Below are 20,012 nucleotides of genomic sequence, written 5' to 3'. Positions count from 1 at the left end.
GTTTTAAAACACTTCATTTTTTCTGAATGCTCTTTTAACTAAACTTCTGAAATCAAATTACCTCTAGCTGACTTTGGGATGCATGAAAGGGTCCCTAAAAGAACTGAGAGAAATCCCTTAATCTAGTTAGTTTCATGTGGTATGGTAAATCAGGTGGGAGGAGTTTCCAGATGAGAAATAGGTCTTAAGTTATATTCTAAATGATGCAGATATTCTAGAGATTATATGGGGTCCCTAAAACCATGATATGTCCTAGTCATATTTCTAGTTATTATCGAATGTGTTGTATGTCACTGCGGTAACCAGGTTCTGCGTGAATTGCATTGTAGTCGGGTTTAAACTTGCCTTCTTGAGTCTTTTGTCATTAAGGATAGGTACAGTTCCACTCTGATCCCTTTGTAAAAATGCCTCCTCTTCAAGAAGACTGATTTAAAAGAAAAATAAAAGCCTTTGAATAAATACAAGTTGCTGACTTTTAGACCATAATGCTGAACTGAGTAAAAATAAATAAAAAAATAATTCTAATGGGAAACCTGATGGCTTCATAAATCTGCTAACATAAAGAATTAGTTGCATAGGACTGAATAACTAGCAAATATGATTATAATTTTTATGGTTTCTATACAAAAAAATGACTGGTTTAAACTTGTTTTCCAGGTGTAAGAGAATCCGACTCAAACTAATAATGTCTGCTAGTAACCTGGTTAGTTATGCCTTCTGTGAGTAAAGTTGAAACACGTATCTTTTACTCCCTACCTGCCCGATCCTGCCAGTAACATACACTTGTCTCAAAGATTAAGCCATACATAATTGTGCATGGCCAGTACAATGAAACTGCAGATAGCTCATTAAATTGGTTATTCCCCTCCCAGGGTCACTTGATAACTGCAATTCGATACAGGTCAGTTCAGTCACTCTGTCGTGTCTGACTCTTAGCGACCCCATGGGCCACAGCACGCCAGGCCTCCCTGTCCATCACCAACTCTCGGAGTTTACCCAAACTCATGTCCATTGAGTCAGTGATGCCATCCAACCATCTTATCCTCTGTCGTCCCCTTCTCCTCCTGCCTTCAATCTTTCCTAGCATCAGGATATTTTCAAATGAATCAGCTCTTTGCACCAGGTGGCAAAAATATTGGACTTTCACCTTAAACATCAGTCCTTCCTATGAACACTCAGGATTTATCTCCTTCAGGATGGACTGTTTGGATCTCCTTGCATTCCAAGGGACTCTCAAGAGTCTCGTCCAACACCACAGTTCCAAAACATCAATTCTTCCATGCTCGACTTTCTTTATAGTCCAACTCTCACATCCATACATAACATCTGGAGAAACCAGAGCTTTGACTAGATGGACCTTTGTTAGCAAAGTAACGTGTCTGCTTTTTCATCTGCTGTCTAGGTTGGTCATAACTTTCCTTCCCAGCAGTAAGCATCTTTTAATTTCATGGCTGCAGTCACCATCTGCAGTGATTTTGGAGCCCCCAAAAATAAAGTCAGCCACTGTTTATTTGACATGAAGTGATGGGACCATATTCCATGAGCTTAGTTTTCTGAATGTTGAGCTTCAAGCCAATTTTTTCACTCTCCTCTTTGACTATCATCAAGAGGCTCTAGAGGTCTTCTTCACTTTCCTCAAGAGGCTCTTTAGTTCTTCTTTGCTTTCTGCCATAAGGGAGGTGTCATCTGCATAGCTGAGGTTATTGTTATTCTCCAAGCAATCTTGATTGCAGCTTGTGGTTCATCCAGCTCAGCGTTTCTTAAGATGTACTCTGGATATAAATTGAATAAGCAGGGTGACAATACACAGCCGTGACATACTCCTTTTCCTGTTTGGAACCAGTCTCTTTTTCCCTGTCCAGTTCTAACTGTTGCTTCCTGACCTGCATACAAATTTCTCAAGAAGCAGGTCAGGTGGTCTGGTATGCCCATCTCTTTCAGCCACTGCTCACCACTCCAGCACCACAGAAACTGGATTACAAGTAGTTATAGTAATCATTGTTTACATTTTTTTTGTTTTGTTTTCAAATTGTGCTTTGTATCTCTGTGCTGAAATATGTCACTGTCAATGTCATTAGCTTCATGTTTTATATATGGTCTCATTTTAAGGACTGTTGCCTCTCGCAGTACCCAAAGGGTAATAAGGCCTCCAACAATACTTCCATGGCTAAACATCTTGAGAAAATCACATGTATAACATAAAATACTTGTAACATTGTGATTCTATGCATGGGATGAAGCAATAAGGGAAAATATCTCTTGGATTTTAGTTAGCCAGAATCCACAGAGAATTCTTAATTACTGATGGGGCCTGATCCAAAATTTAAGACCTGGAGTGGCACATCAAAAATTTTTGCCTAAACTGGATGGAGCCTCCCAGTGCCGTGGGACAAGTGTTGATCATAAAATGTCTCCCAAATATTGGTCACATTCATGAACAAGAGGGGGAAGCCTGAAAATTTTACCCAACAATCACAGCCCTCCAACATGAACTGTTTAGATGAGACGAAGGAGAATATCTGCTATCTAGGATCCATCAGTCTACAGCCACTTCCTATGGTAAACCCTGAAGAAATGCTGAGAATATAGGATCCCATGCCCTCAGAGAGCTGAAGTATATACCAAGGAAGTCATTTTAATGAGCCCGGACTCTTGTGTCTTCCCATACATGGAAAAGTGCTTAATTCCTTGACTTGAGTTTTTGTCTCCTGGGTTTCAAGTGTAGAAATTTGAAGTTGACAGTAGGTATACAGTAGACACTTTCCAAAGAGGAAAACAAGAAGCAAAAGGTCAACATGTGAAACAGTGCCGCCAATGGTGAACTCTCCCACAACAATCCTTCTCATGAAGCAGAATGGTCACTGCCCTCTTTTTCCACAAGACTGTGGAATGGACTTTGACAGTGGGGAACTGTAGTGAGGAACCACAGCTGACTCCATGTTGCAACTGTTTCTTTGACTTGCTTTTTTTCCATTGTTATTATAATCATACATACATTATGGCCTGCCACAGAAGACCTTACCTTTCAGCCTGACTGTTAAAGTGCCTTTTCTCAGCTCACAGGGAGATAAACTGACCCTGTCCAGCTATGAAAAGAAGAAATTAACACAGACATTCCAAAAGCTGGCCCATCCTGAGATGTTCTGCAAGACTGAAGACCATTTTTACTTTACTTCCTCACTGTCTCTAGCTCTCTATGCTGCCTTTTCACTTTAGTTTGTCATAACTTCTCTCCCTCTGGCTCTGTAAAAGAACGTGGCCTCCAAACCCTGACAAGATGGTTACTTTGAGACATTAGTCCACCATCTTCTCAACCAACTGAACAAAAATGTCGTATTCATTGTCTCCCTGCCTGCCTCCTTTTTCAGATTCACTGGTCTGTCAGTAGCACAACTAGAGAGTCTATGTGCCATAACTAAAGATCCCAGCTATGATGAAACAGATTTTGTGTGTGGAAACTAAGACCTAGTGCTGACAAATACATAAATTCATTAATAAATAAATATAAAAATACATTTTTGTCATAAAAGCTATATAGACAATTATTTTCTTTAAAATAGTGGGCTTGTGTTTTATTGTCTCAAGTTTAGACTCTAACTGCATTGCAACCTTGGTCATGAATCATTGAGGGAAACTGAAATTTTGAGTGGCCAAGATCAGTAGCCTCCTTGCACTGTTTAGTTAGGAGTTGCACAATCTAAAATGTAAAAGCAGTGGTTTCAGAGGAAAACAGACAAGTAAAACAAAATTAATAACCTGTTGCTAGAGACTTCCCAGTTACCAAAACCTGAATAAATTTGAGGAGAAAACAGGAAGATGTACCAAGCAGGGTTTAGCGCTATTTGGAGGGAGTTACAGCAGTAATGCTTTTGTAAGATGGTTCTGCTGTTATTTATTACTCTGTTGCCTACATTTTGAGCAATATTAACAAGAGTAGGGATTAAAGGGCATATGAGTCCTTTCAGTACAAAGAAATAGGACTTTTTTTTTTTTTTTAAATCAGTTACCCTAAGGATGAAAACTTTTTTCTTTTCTCTTCTATCTTTCAATTGGTGGAGAATGCTTTGCAATGTTTTCTTGGCTTCTGCCATACAACAATGCAAATCAGCCATAATTATTCATTAATCACTTCCTTTTTGAGCCCCCTCCTCTCACCCCATCTCACCCCTCCAGGTCATCACAAAGCGCCTCTCTGGGCTCCCTGTGTTTCACCGACTTCTCACCAGCTACATATTATTTGCAGGGGAGGAACAGAGATGCAGATATAGAGAACAGACTTGTGAACACAGTGAGGCAAGAAGAGTGCTAAGATGAATGGGAGCCAACTTGATTATTACAACTGTTGCAATCATCTCTCAGAGGAACTAGTGTCTAATCTCCCCTTGATTGGCAGTTAGAAAGATCTTCCTAAGATGGGATGGTCCTAGGATATGCTTCCTGGGGACACATGTTGGGAAGAGTCCAAAAGGAAAACCTGGGAATACTTTAGGTACAAAAGGAGGGGTGGAAGGGTGATGATGGGATAATAGGGGCTGTTAGCTCTGATGACATGAGTACTGAAATTATCTGAATCAGGGACTTCTCTGGTGGTCCAGTGGTAGGATTTTGCCTTTCCCCTGCACAGGGCCCGTAAGTGTTTCATCCCCCTTGGAGAACTAAGAACCTGCATGCTGCATGGTGCAGCCAAGATAAAGAAACAGTCAAAAATAGAAAATTAGTATCTGGATCAAAGACCAAAGACAGGAAACTGTTTCAGGATATTCGGAGACATGAAAACCTTCTATCACGCAGACTTTCCAGCTGAAAATATGACAGGATAATATATAGAGGAATGTATGGACAAAAGAGAAATAATGATAGCTCAGCTGAAAGAAAAGAGAATAAAAGGGGGGAAAAAAACATAGATACTATTGTCAGTCCACGTAAACATGAAGGGAAGTGATTCTCTGAAGATGTGAGCTGAAGACACCCTTGAGATGAGAAGCTCTCCTCAAAGGTCTGACCTCAATGCAAATGAAGGATTCAGAGCTCTGATCTGTCCCAAGAGCAGGCAGCACTGGGTCAGTTCTCACTTAGGTGACACAGGAACCCTGAATCTCACTTCTTAATTTCTATACTAGAACAAAATAAATCTTTTAATGTATTTGTTTGATAAATAACCATGAATGAAGATGAATGTAAGTAAAATTTGATTAAAAAATACAAAAAAAAATTGACTCTTTCACTGTTTTAGTGACTTAGTTCCTAACTAACCTTGAGTTAGGAAATTTTTTTTCCATTCAAAATTCTAAAAATTGTAACAACTGCTGTCCAGCTTTTTTATTCCCTGGGAGAAACAACTGAGTTAGTGGGTAAATAAAATATTAGTGATTCAATGGGTAAAAGGGTGTCTGGAAAGAAATTACTGAAAATAAACTACTGATGTGCCTTCTCCAGATGAGTTTAAGTGGCATTTTACCAGACTGTCCTCTTAGTACACAAGAGGAAAAAGCCAACATTGGGGCAGGAGAAGGTGGAAATTTCTCAGTGCTGACCTGCTCCTCACATCAGAATAACAGGAGTCTTTCCAAGGGTCTCTTAGAAAATAGTATTCCCTTGGCTAAACCACACAGTCAATTTTTACATTTAGAAAAGAAATGTTAAGCAGGAGTGAGGGATATGTGCCTTGGACAGCTCATTTCATTTTGGATCTCATGATAAACAGGAAAATAAACAATTGTCCCTTTGCAATATTGGATGTACTGCAATTTCTCACTTTAAAAGTCAAATGCCCACATCCACATACAATTCTCTTAAAACAAATATCATTATTAAAATGACAGAATGCCAGAAACGTTTATCTCTGCTAACCAGGATACTGAAGATGCCTCCTGTTGTAACTGCGGTCATATGAGGAACAACCATTGGTTCATGATGTGTCACGCCAACAGATGCAGACCATAAATGTGGCAGCAATTTTGCATCCTCTCCAACCACTGGGACACCCTCAGCTTCTGGAGAATAAGCGTCTAGAGAGTCAACAAGATGAAGGTTCTGCTCTTCAGTCTTGTCCTTGGTCTGCTTGTGGCCAGTGAAGGTGAAGCTCAGACAGACAACTCACAGGTACTGGGGCATTTGAACGGTGGTCCAAGCTTGGGAGGAGGTCTTGACCTATATCCGTGTGAGTGTCCCTTTTGAGGTCTGGTCATGTGGATCGCTTAGTCTAGCCATCTCCATGGAATTAAAATTGCTCCGTTCACTGGCTCTGTATGTGCTGTCTGTGATGTCTGTGTCACCTCTGCCATCTATTCATTGGCTCTCATGTATGTTCACTACTCTTGTAAAAACGAAGGAACATCACATAGCTATTGGATTAGGGCTCTTGCATTTGACAAGATAGCTCAAGCTATCTCAGTAATACCTCAATTATTTCCTTTATCTGACATGAGTTTTCTCATGATTTTACTCCTAGGGCTGTGTTCATAATGATAGGTAACTTCTGCCCAAGTGAAAGGGCAGGGAAACTGCTGCGGGATGATGTTGGGCAGAATTGACAGAGATGGACTAAGATTTCTGAAGGGAATTTTACTTTTAGTTCACAGGAAGATGGATATCTCATTACAATGCCGCTGATAACGTAGAGACGATCACCGAGGGTGGGGCATTCCACACTTTCATGCGTTACATTGAGTTTGATGAAGAAAATGGCACAATACTGTTCCACTTTTATGTCAAGTAAGTAAAAATCACCCAAAAGGAAAATACACGTAAATCCCAGCTTAATTGAGGGTGTCTCCTCCCTGTCTGCAGGGAAATCTCTGGGTGATGTTGAGAGGAAGACACCCTGAGCTGTGGGGCTGAGCAGGATTTCTGAGCTGGGGGGAGGGCAGTTCCCCTGTGAGCCTCCAGGGAATGCCCTGAAAATTCTGCTTAGAGGATGAACCCAGGAGCTCCACTGGCATCAGCTCATTAAAGGAAAGAGGGACACGGCAGAAGGAAGAGGCTCATGTCCTTGAGCCCACCAGGGCTTGAACCCTTCCTGCGGATTTGTAAGAGATGATTCCCACTGAGCCCAAAAGGGAGAGCCCGGGGAGAGCACACAGTGAGCTCTGCCCTCGGGGCTTCCTCACGTGATGTTTCATCACCACTGAGTTTCCCAAAGCCGTCAGAGCCCCTAGTGACTTTCCCAGGTGCCTTCCCAGGCGGCTGCCAATGCACGAGACATGAGTTCGATCACTGGGTCAGGTAGATCCCCTGGAGGAGTGAATGGCCACCCACTCCTGTATACTTGCCTGGAGAATCCCACGGACAGAGATGCCTGGTGGGCTACAGTCCAAGGGGTCCCAAAGAATCGGACAGGACTGAGCAATGGAGGACACACACACTGATCCAAGTACCATTCATGGAATGTCCACTCTACTACAGACGATTTCCTAGGAACATGCAAGTATTGCAGAAATCAACACATTTGTTCAGCAGTTATCCCCCACCTCAGCCCACACGAGAAAAACCGAACCAGAATATGTAAAGTCAGGTATGCCTTGTCAGGAAGAAAAATATGAAGAAAAGAAGCAACTAAATGTTTTATGCTTGGATATTGCTTTATAAATACATATAACTGATTTTATATTATGTATAACCATATGTTTCATAGCATCAGTTCAGTCACTCAGTCTTGCCCGACTCTTTGAGACCCCATGGACTGCAGCAAACCAGACTTCCCTGTCCGTCACCATCTTCTGGAGTTTGCTCAAACTCATGTACATTGAGTTGGTTATGCCATCCAACCATCTCATCCTCTGTCATGCCGTTCTCCTCGCGGCTTCAATCTATCCTTGTATGAGGGTCTTTTCTGGTGAGTCAATTCTTCGCATCAGGTGGCCAAAGTATTGGAGTTTCAGCTTCATCATTTTTTTTTTCATTTATTTTTAATAGTTGGAGGCTAATTACTTTACAATATTGTAGTGGGTTTTGTCATGCATTGATATGAATCAGCCATGGAGTTACATGTATTCCCCATCCAGATCCCCCCTCCCACCTCCCTCTCCACCCGATTCCTCTGGGTCTTCCCAGTGCACCAGGCCCGAGCACTTGTCTCATGCATCCAACCTGGGCTGGTGATCTGTTTCACTATAGATAATATACATGTTTTGATGCTGTTCTTTCGAAACACCCAACCCTCGCTTCATCATTTCATAGTATACTTACAATTTAGTTAAAACCAGTCATACAGGAACAGGGAGAAGGCAATGGCACCCCACTCCAGTACTCTTGCCTGGAAAATAAAATGGACAGAGAAGCCAAGTAGGCTGCAGTCCATGGGGTCGCTAAGAGTTGGACACGACTGAGCGACTTCAATTTCACTTTTCACTTTCATGCATTGGAGAAGGAAATGGCAACCCACTCCAGTGTTCCTGCCTGGAGAATCCCAGGGACGGTGGAGCCTGGTGGGCTGCCGTCTATGGGGTCGCACAGAGTCAGACACGACTGAAGCGACTTAGCAGCAGTAGCAGCAGAGCCATAGGTAAGGGCAAATCTGCATATTCTAGACTTCTCTGGTGCTTCCTGTGAGAAAATTATGCACTATGAATCATTTTCCCCACCTTCCATCACTCAGCACAATGCTTAAAACAGGTATCAGTGTCTGCATATGCAAGGAATCACGTTTTCCAAGACAAATGAAAGGAGTTACATTTTTCAAGCCAAATGAAAGGAGTTTGTCTGCTGAGATAAAACTTTGTGTATTTGCAGTTATACTTGATAATTGTTGTGTTCCCACTTTGTGGTTGCTGTTCAGTGATTTCAATGCATCTCAATTCCCTAATGACTAAGCGGTCTTCCCTCATAGCTCAGTTGGTAAAAAATCCACCTGCAATGCAGGAGTCCCCACTTAAATTCCTGGGTCAAGAAGATCCACTGGAGATGGGATAAGCTATCGACTCCAGTATTCTGTCCTGCAGAATTCCATGGACTGTATAGTCCATTCGGTCACAAAGAGGCAGACATGACTGAGTGACTTGCAGTTTCACTTTCAATGACCAAGAACACTCACCACACTTCACTGTGGGCATTGTTTGTCAAGGTGACTGTTCAAAAATTAATCCAGTTCCTGTAGGGTTATTTCCCTTTTAGTATTAGTTTCATGAAATTTTTTTCTATGTGCCAAATACAGCTTTTATCACATGTATGTACAGAGGACATATGAGAAGCCACTTACTCTTTGCTTACAGATTGTCACAATCTATAATTTTCATATATTATACACATATATTTCTTCATAATATCATATAGGCACATCATGTGTACTTAAGGGTTTGCCTGTGTTTGTGTCTCTGTGAGTGAGAAATGTGTCTGTATACGGACATGTGTCTTTCAAGTTTAATCCTCATATGGTACTGTGGTGGAGGAGGAGTGTGTGTTTGGAGAAAATTAAACTTTTTTAAAAAATTTTGTGATTTTAGGCTCTCAGATTGTCTAATGATGGCTCTCTTGTTGGTTCTGTTGTTGGCTCTCATATTATCTAATAAGGGCTTCCCTGGTGTCTCAGAGGGTAAAGAATCTGCCTGTAATGCAGGAGACGCGGATTCCATTCCTGAGTCGGGAAATTCCCCTGGAGAAGGAAATGGCAACCCACTCCATTCTTCTTGCCTGGAGAATCCCATGGACAGAGGAGGAGGCTGGCGGGTCCACGGGGTCGCAAAGAGTTGGACACCACTGAGTGACAAACACTTTCACTTTGTCTAATGAATCACTGCCAGGGCTCTGACAGCACACAAGGTTCTTCATGACGGCTATGCCTCTCTGTTTTCTGAAACTATATATATAATGGAGAAGTTCATTCTTTTTCTTTTTTTCCTAAAATTCTAGATTTCTCTATGTTTGTTGGCCGTAAACATGACCTGTCTTATATGTGCCGGTTATCTTTGGAACTACTGGTCAGATTTAGTGTGTAGACAAGCCATCCTTGTCACTTGATGGTGACTGGATCTGAGACAAGACATTTTGTCTCTTTTAAAGGTCAAATTGTTCATCAGGACTGAGGTGATACTTGACACATATTCTTGGGTGTCAGCATGAATCCTAATTATCCATCAAGCTTTTATTATCTTAATCAACCGACTTGAATATATTTTGTTTTTAAGGGAGAATGGAGAATGCATAGAAAAATATGTCTCAGGCACAAAGGAAGAAGACTTTTATGCTCTTGACTGTAAGTATGAATGTTTCACGGGAAAGAGTATGTGCAGGTGGAAATCTTGGTCTCAACTTTCTTCAATTAACCCACACACTTGAATTCTACTCCTACTAAAAATCAGAGGTCAGGGACTGGAACATCTCCCCTCAATGGAATGTTACTCACCGAGACCAGATCCAGACATCCTAGACTGTGAATTTAAGTGGACTTTAGGTTATGAATAACACTATATGAACAACACTAATGGAGGTGACAGAGTTCAAGCTGTGCTCTTTAAAATCCTAAAAAAAAATGATGCTGTTGAAGGACTGCAAGCAATGTGTCAGCAACTTTGGAAAACTCAGCAGTGGCCAAGGAACTGGAAATGGTCAGTTTCCATTTCATTCCCTTAGAAGGACAATGACAGAGAATGTTCAAATTACAGCATTGATGTGCTCATTTCACATGTGAGCAAGTTAACATCCTTCAAGTTGGGATTCAGCGGTACATGATCCGACAATTTCCAGAAGCATAGGCATGATTTAGAAAAGGCAGATGAACCAGATCAAATTGTCAACATTCACTGGATCATGGAGAAACCAAGGCAATTCCAGAAAAAAAAAAAAAAAAAAAAACTTTTTCCTGCTTCATTGACTGTGGTAAAGCCTTTGACAGTGTTGATCACAACAAACTGTGGAAAATTGTTAAAGATATGGGAATACTGGATAGCCTTAACTGTCTCCAGAGAAACCTGTATGAGGATCAGTTGGTAACAGGGAGAACGGGACGGGGAACAACAGACTGGTTCAAAAATGGGAAACGAGTACAAGATAGTATCAACTGTCATGCTGCTTGTATAACTTATACGCAGAGTACATCATGCTAAATGCCAGACAAGCTAGAATCAAGATTGCTACTGGAAATATCAACAGCTTCAGATATGCACATGATACCACTTTAATGGAAGAAAGTAAAGAGGAAATAAAGAGTCTCTTGATGATGGTGAAAGAGGAGACTGAAAGAGCTGGTCTGAAGCTCAACATTCAAAAACACTAAGATCATGGCATCTGGTCCCCTGATTGTATGGGAAATATAAAGTGGAAAGAGTGGAAGAAGTGACAGATTTTATTTTCTTGGGTTCAAAAATCTCTGCAGATTGTGACTGCAGCTACATAATTAAAGATGATTGATATTTGGAAGGAAAGCTATGACAACCCAAGACAGCTTATTAAAATACAGTGACACCACTTTGCCAACAAATGTCCATTCTGTCAACAGTAGGGATGTTTCTTCAGTAGTTATGTATGGATTTGAGAGTTTCACCATAAAGAAGGCTGAGCACAAAAGAACAGATGCTTTTAAACTGTGTTGCTGTAGAAGACTCTTGAGAGTCCCTTGGACTGCAAGGAGATCAAACCAGTCCATTGTAAAGGCAATCAGTCCTGAATATTCATTGGAAGGACTGATGCTGAAGCTTAAGTCCCAGTATGTTGGCCACCTAATGCGAAGAACTGACTCATTGGAAAAGACCTTGATGCTGGGAAAGTGTGAAGGTGGGAGAAGGGAATGACAGAGGATTAGATGGTCAATGTCATCATCGACTCAAAGGATGTAAATTTGAGCAAACTCTGGAAGATCGAGCAGGACAGAGGAACTTGGTGTGGGGTTCATGAGGTCGTGGGGAGTCAGACATGACATAGTGATTAAATATCAACAAGAACAATGTGACTAAGCATGAGTGTAGAATTTGTATTTGGTAGGGTTCTCACAGATAATTTGCAACAAACTTAAGAACTGAGGCCTTGGGGTATATCTTGAGATGGCACATTTGTGCCACTCATTTTTAAAAACAGTCTTATAATATCTTGGTCCATTCAAGGTGAGATGGATGAACTTGAACTCAAGGAAATCATCATGAGTTCAACCATAAAGGCAGCTTCTATACAAAGGAATGGGGATGCTGGCTAAGCTTTATATCTCTGAAATTTTCATAGTGGCCATAAATAACATTTTTATTTTCACATGGCCTAACAGAAACATGGTTGATTAAAATTTAAACACATCAATATGTGATCACAACCCTTGCCTAAACTAAATAGTCACACAGCACATGTGCAGTAGCCACAAGTTAGTAAAATTCATGCCTGACATAGTTCCCCATACTTGGATCAATAACTTCTGGTATTTGAGGTTTTCTAAATTATGCCTTCATTTTCTTATTTTCTTTGGGTTTCCTATATGGTTTCCTTTGGGTGAATCATGAATGCGTCCAGTGTCTTTACTCTTCACCATTTTTGCAATCCTTTTTATCTTGATTTTTACCCAGTGACTAAACAAGGGAGATAAACAGAAGTGCAAGACTTCTTGGAAGGTCTCTTGGGAACAGCCATTGCAGCCTTCAGGCTTGTCTTGGGGACTGTGAGGTGTCCCCACATCAGGCCCAGTCCCAGCAGTGTCCTTGATGGTGTCCTGACGCCAAGAAGATAGGTTTGCTCTCACTGTCCCATCCGTTCATGAACATCACAGTCAACTCAGTAATGCTGCTATGCCCACCTTGGTGAAGCCATGGTTAACCACAGGAGGTCACTGATAATCTGAGGTGATGCATAGTCTGAATGAAGCTGTCCCAACGTGAGCAAGGCTGGTGGACGTGTCATGGCCTTGGGAAAATTGCATATTCTTGTCAGGGCTCTGAGCCTCTGAAGCTGCTTTGGCTGCTTTTTCTTTTTTTCCAAGCACACTAATAATTTTCAGTGTTTCAGACTAGGAGCAGTGGTGTTTGCATGCTTCAGGAACACAGATGGGCAGTTTCACATTTTGTATTGCTGAGTGATTCGAGGAAGGTGAGATGGAAGCCCTGAGAGAGAGGATGGATGTAGAGGGGACACACAGTAGGTCAGAAATGCTTCTTGTGCAGATACACGGGCAGGGCAGAGAGGAGGGACAGCACTCCAGGTGGGGAAGGAGGTCACCACTAGGGGGTCACTGCCTACATGTCCCAGCAGGTAAGCTGTCTTCACACCAACAGATACAGCAATGGGCTGGGTCATACCCCAGTCTGATGGATTCGTGAAACACAGTATTAAAGTGTTCAAAAGGTTGCCTGACCTAGCATAGGCACTCAGGAACAGAAGGTAATGAACACAATATAGGTTGATTTTGGTCACCAGAAGCCAACTCCATGTCTGGTGTAAGAGAAATAGAAAGAATTTTTGAACCTGGGTTTGATCATATGTTCATGCTATTTAAAACATCCACATTGATATCAGGGACTTCCCTGCTGGTCCAGGGGATAAGAATCTGCCTGCCAGGGCAGGAGACATAGGTTCAATCCCTAGTCCGAGAAGATCCCACATGCAGTGGGGTAACTGAGCTCATGTACCACAACTACTGATCCTGCACTCTAGAACCCCGTGCTGCAACTAGTGAAGCCCACACACCCCAGAGCCTGTGCTCAGCAACAAGAGAAGCCACTGCAGTGAGAAGCCCGCCCACCACAACTAGACTCTACTCCCCAGTCACCACAAGTGGAGAAAGCCCAGGGGCAGCAGGGAAGACTCAGCAAATCAGAAATAAATAAATAAATTCAAAAGCAAAAAAATAATCTGTTAGGTTTATCAGAACACACGTTCTAGAAAGCATTTTAGTAAGACAGCAAGGAGTGACTGGTTAAGAATAGGAAAAGTTGAGGATGAGGAAAAATCGTGTCTCCTCTCCTTGCCGTGTTTAATGGTAGTACTCTGAGCATGCACGGTGTGAGTGGGTCCATACATGTTGGGCTGTTCTTCATGCCCACTGTGTGCCACAATCATTTAACTGACAATATGTTAAGGTGGCGCTATTTGTATCTTTCCTCTCTCTCGTAGACGCGGGTAACACTGAATTTCGACTTGTTAATGCAGACAACAATGCTCTCATAGCTCATGATATCAATGTGGATGAACATGGCAAGAAGACAGAAGTGGTGCAATTGTTTGGTAGGTATGACATCCTATAGTTCCCATTGCCATTCTCATGTAACACAGCCCCTGTCAGGACTTTCATTCAGAATATCAGGAGGTGCTGACAGGATTCCATATTCAGGGTGCAAGCCCTGCATCTTTATGCTCACTGAATTCATGAACCTGGAAGGTAATCTACCGAGAAAAAGGAGGACATAGGGAGCAGAGTATCACATCAGGCATTTCAAAATGATTCCTATCTGCTGAAATTTTAAAAATTAAGTTTTAATAGAATTTTTATTTTATGTATGTCAACAAATTTCAAGCCATGTGTAAATGAGGCTGACTTTATTTCATGTTTAAAATTTTATTTTGTTTTAATTGAAGGATCATGGCTTTATGGATTGTATTGTTTTCTGCCAAACATCAACATGAATCAGGCATAGTTATACCTAGGCTTGTGTGAAAGTTGCTCAGTTGTGTCTGACTCTTCGTGACCCCATGGAGTATACAGTCCATGGAATTCTCCAGGCCAGAGTGGGTGGCCTTTCCCTTCCCCAGGGTAACTTCCCAACCCATGGATCAAGCCCAGGGCTCCCACATTGCAGGAGGTATCTTTACTAGCAGAGACACAAGGGAAGCTTATAGGTATACATATGTCCCCTACCTTTTGAAACTCCCTCCCATCTCCCTCCCCATCCCACCCCTCGAGTTTAATACAGAGCCCCTGTTTCAGTTCCCTGAGACATACAGCAAATTCCCATTGGCTATCTATTTTAAAAGTGGTCATGTACATTTGTATGATACTCCCTCCATACATCTCACCATCTCCTCCCCTCTCCCCATGCCCATAAGTCTCTTTTCTATGACTGTTTCTCCACTGATGCCCTGCAAATAAATTCATTATCAGTACCATCTTTCCAGATTCCATATATATGCAGACTTCACATGTATGTATTAGAATTCAATATCAATGTTCTGATGCACTGTAAACCTTGGAATACACTCTTATTTGACAAATTTTGTCCTTTTCCGTATTTCAAATGAATTGTTCTTATGAACACTGACATCACTCCCTCAAGTAACCACAGAGAAGCACTAAGAGGTGTGTGTGTCATGGAGACAACAGTAGTCTATTTCAGAAAAGGTTATTGGGTAGAATGGTAGGTTCATGAAAGAGTAAGTCACCCCCGGTTATTACGTGTGATGAGGTGAATGTGTACGTGGAAGGGAACAAAGATTTTTACTACTAAGCTTGGTGTACAAAGAGATATGAGTGGCAGTTACATATTCAAGGAAGGTGTGAGAAGCAAGTAGATTGCATATTAAGATGACATGAACCCCAAATTCATGGAGATCCTGGCAAGTATTTGCGATCCAGCTCCTGATGCTGAGGGGTAGAGTGTCCTACTCACCAAGTGGGACTGGGGTCAATTCTTAGGACAGAAAGCACATGTCTTTGTCATGGAAATTGTTTGAAGCTTTTAGATTATACAAGTGAACAACTGATTGGCCCATTGCATTTCTTGTTCTGTAAATTCAGACATTTCTGTGGCTTCCCAGGGGTCAACAATTCTGCTTTCTGCATGGTCTCATTTTACAGGTTCAGGAGATAGTGTTAACTCGGAAAACATAGAGAAGTTCAACAATGCAGTGAGAGAAAAAGGGATTCCAGAAGAAAATATCCAGAATATCATCGATAATGGTAATGGACTTAAACTTTTTTCCCTAGACATATCATTCACCTGGTGTGTAAATATCAGGAAACAAGTCAGCTTATTCAAAATTTCTTCTTCCATAAGTAATCTCTTTTAAGAACCGTTATTTTAAAAAAGAAAGAAAGAAAGAATCCTTGAAAATTCCCGGGAATGTTAGTAATCAGTGGCTCTTTTCTTTCTCCCATTTTGTTTTTCCCCAGATACCTGTCCAGAGGAGTGAAAAAAAGTGACTCTGACACTTTTGTAAGTACACACAGTCCTAATGATGACCCTTCCAGATGAAGCAATGACACAATGTTATTTCATATGTGTGAAATGTTTGTCCCAACCATTTACATGTGTCACTAAAGCATTGTTTTGTTCCATAATTTCACTGCCCTTGAGGCATATAAAATTGCAAGCAGTTTGGTTAACGCTGAGCAGCTGTGGCCAGAGAGTCTCATCCTGTCGGAATCTTGCAGACCAGAGTTATCGGAGAGAAGCAGGAATCCCCACGAGTTGGTGGAAATTGTTAGTGTTCCCGTCAGTCTGGACCTCGTGGTTGTCCTCGCACATTCCTCCTCCAAGAGAATCGGTGTTAAAGAGAGCCCTGCTTCTGATAGCTCAGTTGCTAAAGAATCCGCCTGCAATGCAGGAGACCCTGGTTCAATTCCTGGGTTGGACAGATCTGCTGGAGAAGGAATAGGCTACCCATTTCAGTATTCTTGCCCTTGTGGCTCAGCTGGGGAGACTTGGGTTTGATCCCTGGGTTGGGAAGATTCCCTGGAGAAGGGAAAAGTTTCTCCATTATTCTGGCCTGGAGAATTCCATGGGCTGTCATGGTCCATGGGACTACAAGGAACTGGACACGACTGAGCAACTTCCACTTTCATGCTTTGTGCAAGAACACAGTTTAATCTCATATGATCCTGACAGAACCACTAAGTGCCTTCCAACCACACTGTCTGAAACATGTATTTGCTTTACATTCCCACTCAGAAGATGTTCCAAAAGTGAGATGTTTAAACTTTCTAAACTAAGACAGCCTCAGGAAATGACACTGCTCTAGACCAAAATATGGTCTTTAAATTGTTGTTGAGAAAGAAAATTAAGAAACAAAGCAAGGAAAAGCACAGGCTTCCAGGTGAATATGAAAACAAAGACGTGGTACGTATATTCTGTGGAACATTGTACAGCCATAACAAGAAGCAAATAACTCCTTTGCAGCAACATGGATGGACCTAGATATTTGTCATGCTAGGTAAAATAAGCCAGAATGAGAAAGACAAATACCATAAATGTCACTTAGAGTTTTCAGTTCAGTTCAGTTGCTCAGTCATGTCCAACTCTTTGTGACTCCAAAGGCTGTAGTACACCAGGATTGACTCAAATTCATGTCCACGGAGTTGGTGATGCCATCCAACCATCTGACCTCTGTTGTCCCCTTCTCCTCCTGTCCTCAATCTTTCCCAGCATCAGTATCTTTTCTAGTGAGTCAGTTCTTCACATCAGGTGGCCAAAGGATTGGAGATTCAGCTTAACCCTTCCAGTGAATATGCAGGACTAATTTCCTTTAGGATGGACTGGTTGGATCTCCTTGCAGTCTAAGGGACACTCAAGGGTCTTCTCCAACACCACAGTTCAAAAGCATCAAGTTTTTTACACTCAGCTTTCTTAATAGTCAAACTCTCACTTTAGTGTAGGTAAATGTTGTGGCTCAGATGGTAAAGAATCCGCCAACTATGCAGGAGACCCGCATTCAATCCCTGGGTTGGGAAGATCCCCTGGAGAGAGAAATGGCAACACACTCCAGTATTCTTGCCTGGAGCATCTCCATGGACAGGGAAACCTGGTGGGCTATAGTCCATGGGGTGACAAAGAGTTGGACAAGACGGAGAGAATTTCACTTTCACATAGATATCACTTCTGCATGGAATCTAAAACACGACACGGAAGGACTTATTTACAAAGCAGAAACAGACTCACAACGTGGAGAACACACTTGTGGTTGACAAATGGGAGGGGATTGTGGAAAAGAAGTATTGGGATGTTTGCTGTTGAAAAGAGAAAGTGAAAGAAAAGGTTAGTTGCTCAGTCGGGTCCGACTCTCTGCGACCCCATGGACCATAGCCCTACAGGCTCCTCTGACCATTGGTTTCTCCAGGAAAAAATACTGGTGTGGGTATCATTCTGTTCTATAGAGGATCTTACCAATAAAGGGATCAAACCTGGGTCCTCTGAATTGCAAGCAGACTCCTTACTGTCTGAGAAGTTTGGGGTTAGTAGATGCAAACACTTAAGTACAAGATGGATAGAGAACAAGGTCCAACTGCATAGCACAAGGGACTATACGCAATACTCTGTAAAAACCCAAATGGGAAAAGAGTCAGAAAAAGAATAGATACTAGTTTTTGTGTGTATAATCACTTGGCTGTACACCTGAAATTCATGCAACATTGATAATCAACTCTACTGTAATATTTAAAAAAAGCAAAAAAGTAAATTATTGAGGACCCTGAAGACATGAGTTGGACTATTACAGTTTCCTGATCCAATTACAGAGCCTGAAACTCATCTTTAGATGAAACACCACCATGTACATGCATTCTGAAATCATTACTCCTAGAATCGATCCCCAGTGGGAAATCTCCAAGCATTGGACATCCTGGGGACAATTCCACAGGGAAGCTGCCATCACAGAGATGTGCAGTGTTGAGGTCCACCTGAAATTGGACGTTGGATCAGCTACCAGCTCCCTGTACCCTGGGAAGCCTATTGCCAGAGACTCACCCCTGTCAGCCGTCACACAGTCGAATCTACTAAACCTTTTGTTCTGTTTTCTTCACCTACAGAAAGAGTAACTGAGATGAGACACATCCTTGTCTCAATGGAATCAAGATCAACAACACGAAGACGACTCTCCTGGTTCCTGATTAACATGATCGTGCTCTCTTCACATTCATACTCCCTCTCCTGTCTCATCTCTCCTGGTGACTAAATCATGTCCTGGTTGGTGTTACTTGATTTCTGAAGGTTTAAATAAATTGATTAAATATTTGCCCTGCACACACATGTCTGTGCAAAAGTCACTTCATTTAAAACACACAAATGTCCACAATAAGTAAACAGGAAACTATGCCTTTCATCGGACAGGTGTTCATCAGTGACAATCCTTATGACAATTTGGTAGACGTGCCCTCATGTGTCCAGGGAAGAATAAGAAAATAGACCAAACCATCATGTGACAGGATTATGGATCCTCTTATGGTAGAGGCTTCCCTGGTGACTCATGAAGTAAAAAATCTGCCTGCAATGCAGAAGACCCAGGTTCTACCCTTGGGTCAGGAAGATCCTCTGGATGAGGAAACATGAAACCACTCCAGTATTTCCTGAAAAATGCCAATGACAGAGGAATCTGGTTGGCTACAATCCATAGGATCGTAAAGAGTTGGACACGCCTGAGCAACTAACACTTTCACTTTCAGTCTACTGTACGGAAGGGGGAGTCTGGTCAAGAAAAATCCCCTAAAAAGCATTTTCTTCATTCCTGAGAAAGCAATGTATGTTCCACTCACTAAGACATATGTGCGGAAAGCACAGGATGACATTAGCTTAACTGGGGGGAAATGTGTAGTCTGACATCCCCAGGACTTCTGCAGTTGAGCTGAAGGATTCATACTTATGAACAAGTGAGACAGAAGGAATCAAAATTGGGTGGCAGCTAACACTTGAGAGCCAAATGAGGTAGCTGTTACTGAACCACAGTTCACTGGACCTAAAGATGGTCTTCCAGCCTCTTATGCTTCAAATGGCAGTGGATACTTGCATTCCCAAGGACTGTCCATTCCCTTGATAATGGGCAGAGCACGCTGATCAGCACCCCTACAGTACTCAGGGTGTTTTGAATCCAAAGGTCTAGCAAACACTCAAGATACAGAGATAGTTATGCGGCTTCCCTGGTGGTCCATGGGTTAAGAATCCACAATCCAGGGCAGGAGATGGGGCTTTGATTCCTGGTCCAGGAAGATTCCACGTGCCAGGATGCAGCTGAGTCCATGACACAGAGCTACTGACCTTGTGCTCCAGAGCCTCTGCTCCATAACAAGAGAAGCCACTGCAATGAGAAGCCCGCACATGGCAACTAGACAGTAGGCACTGCTGGCCACAATTAGAGAAAGTTTGCATTAGGAGAGGAGACCCAACATAGCGAAAGTAAACAGA

At 42.0% G+C, this 20,012-nt stretch overlaps 1 protein-coding gene across 1 annotated transcript in view; it reads left to right on the top strand.

The window, feature by feature from the left end:
- The window catches only part of LOC122690072 (odorant-binding protein-like), a 48,577-nt gene extending 29,722 nt beyond the window's left edge, over positions 1-18,855 (top strand). The window contains exons 2-8 of the mRNA XM_043897021.1: positions 6,031-6,102; positions 6,575-6,714; positions 10,122-10,189; positions 14,020-14,130; positions 15,698-15,799; positions 16,013-16,055; positions 18,644-18,855. Coding sequence (XP_043752956.1) covers positions 6,656-6,714; positions 10,122-10,189; positions 14,020-14,130; positions 15,698-15,799; positions 16,013-16,032 — 360 coding nt within the window. The 5' untranslated portion in view covers positions 6,031-6,102; positions 6,575-6,655 and the 3' untranslated portion in view covers positions 16,033-16,055; positions 18,644-18,855. The remainder of the gene's footprint in view (positions 1-6,030; positions 6,103-6,574; positions 6,715-10,121; positions 10,190-14,019; positions 14,131-15,697; positions 15,800-16,012; positions 16,056-18,643) is intronic.
- The last annotated feature ends 1,157 nt before the right edge of the window (positions 18,856-20,012 follow it).

The sequence above is a fragment of the Cervus elaphus genome, chromosome X (genome assembly GCF_910594005.1).
Source record: "Cervus elaphus chromosome X, mCerEla1.1, whole genome shotgun sequence".
NCBI classification, from domain to species: domain Eukaryota; kingdom Metazoa; phylum Chordata; class Mammalia; order Artiodactyla; family Cervidae; genus Cervus; species Cervus elaphus.
Note: the sequence above shows the minus strand (reverse complement) of the source record. Positions and strands in the feature narration are given on the sequence as shown.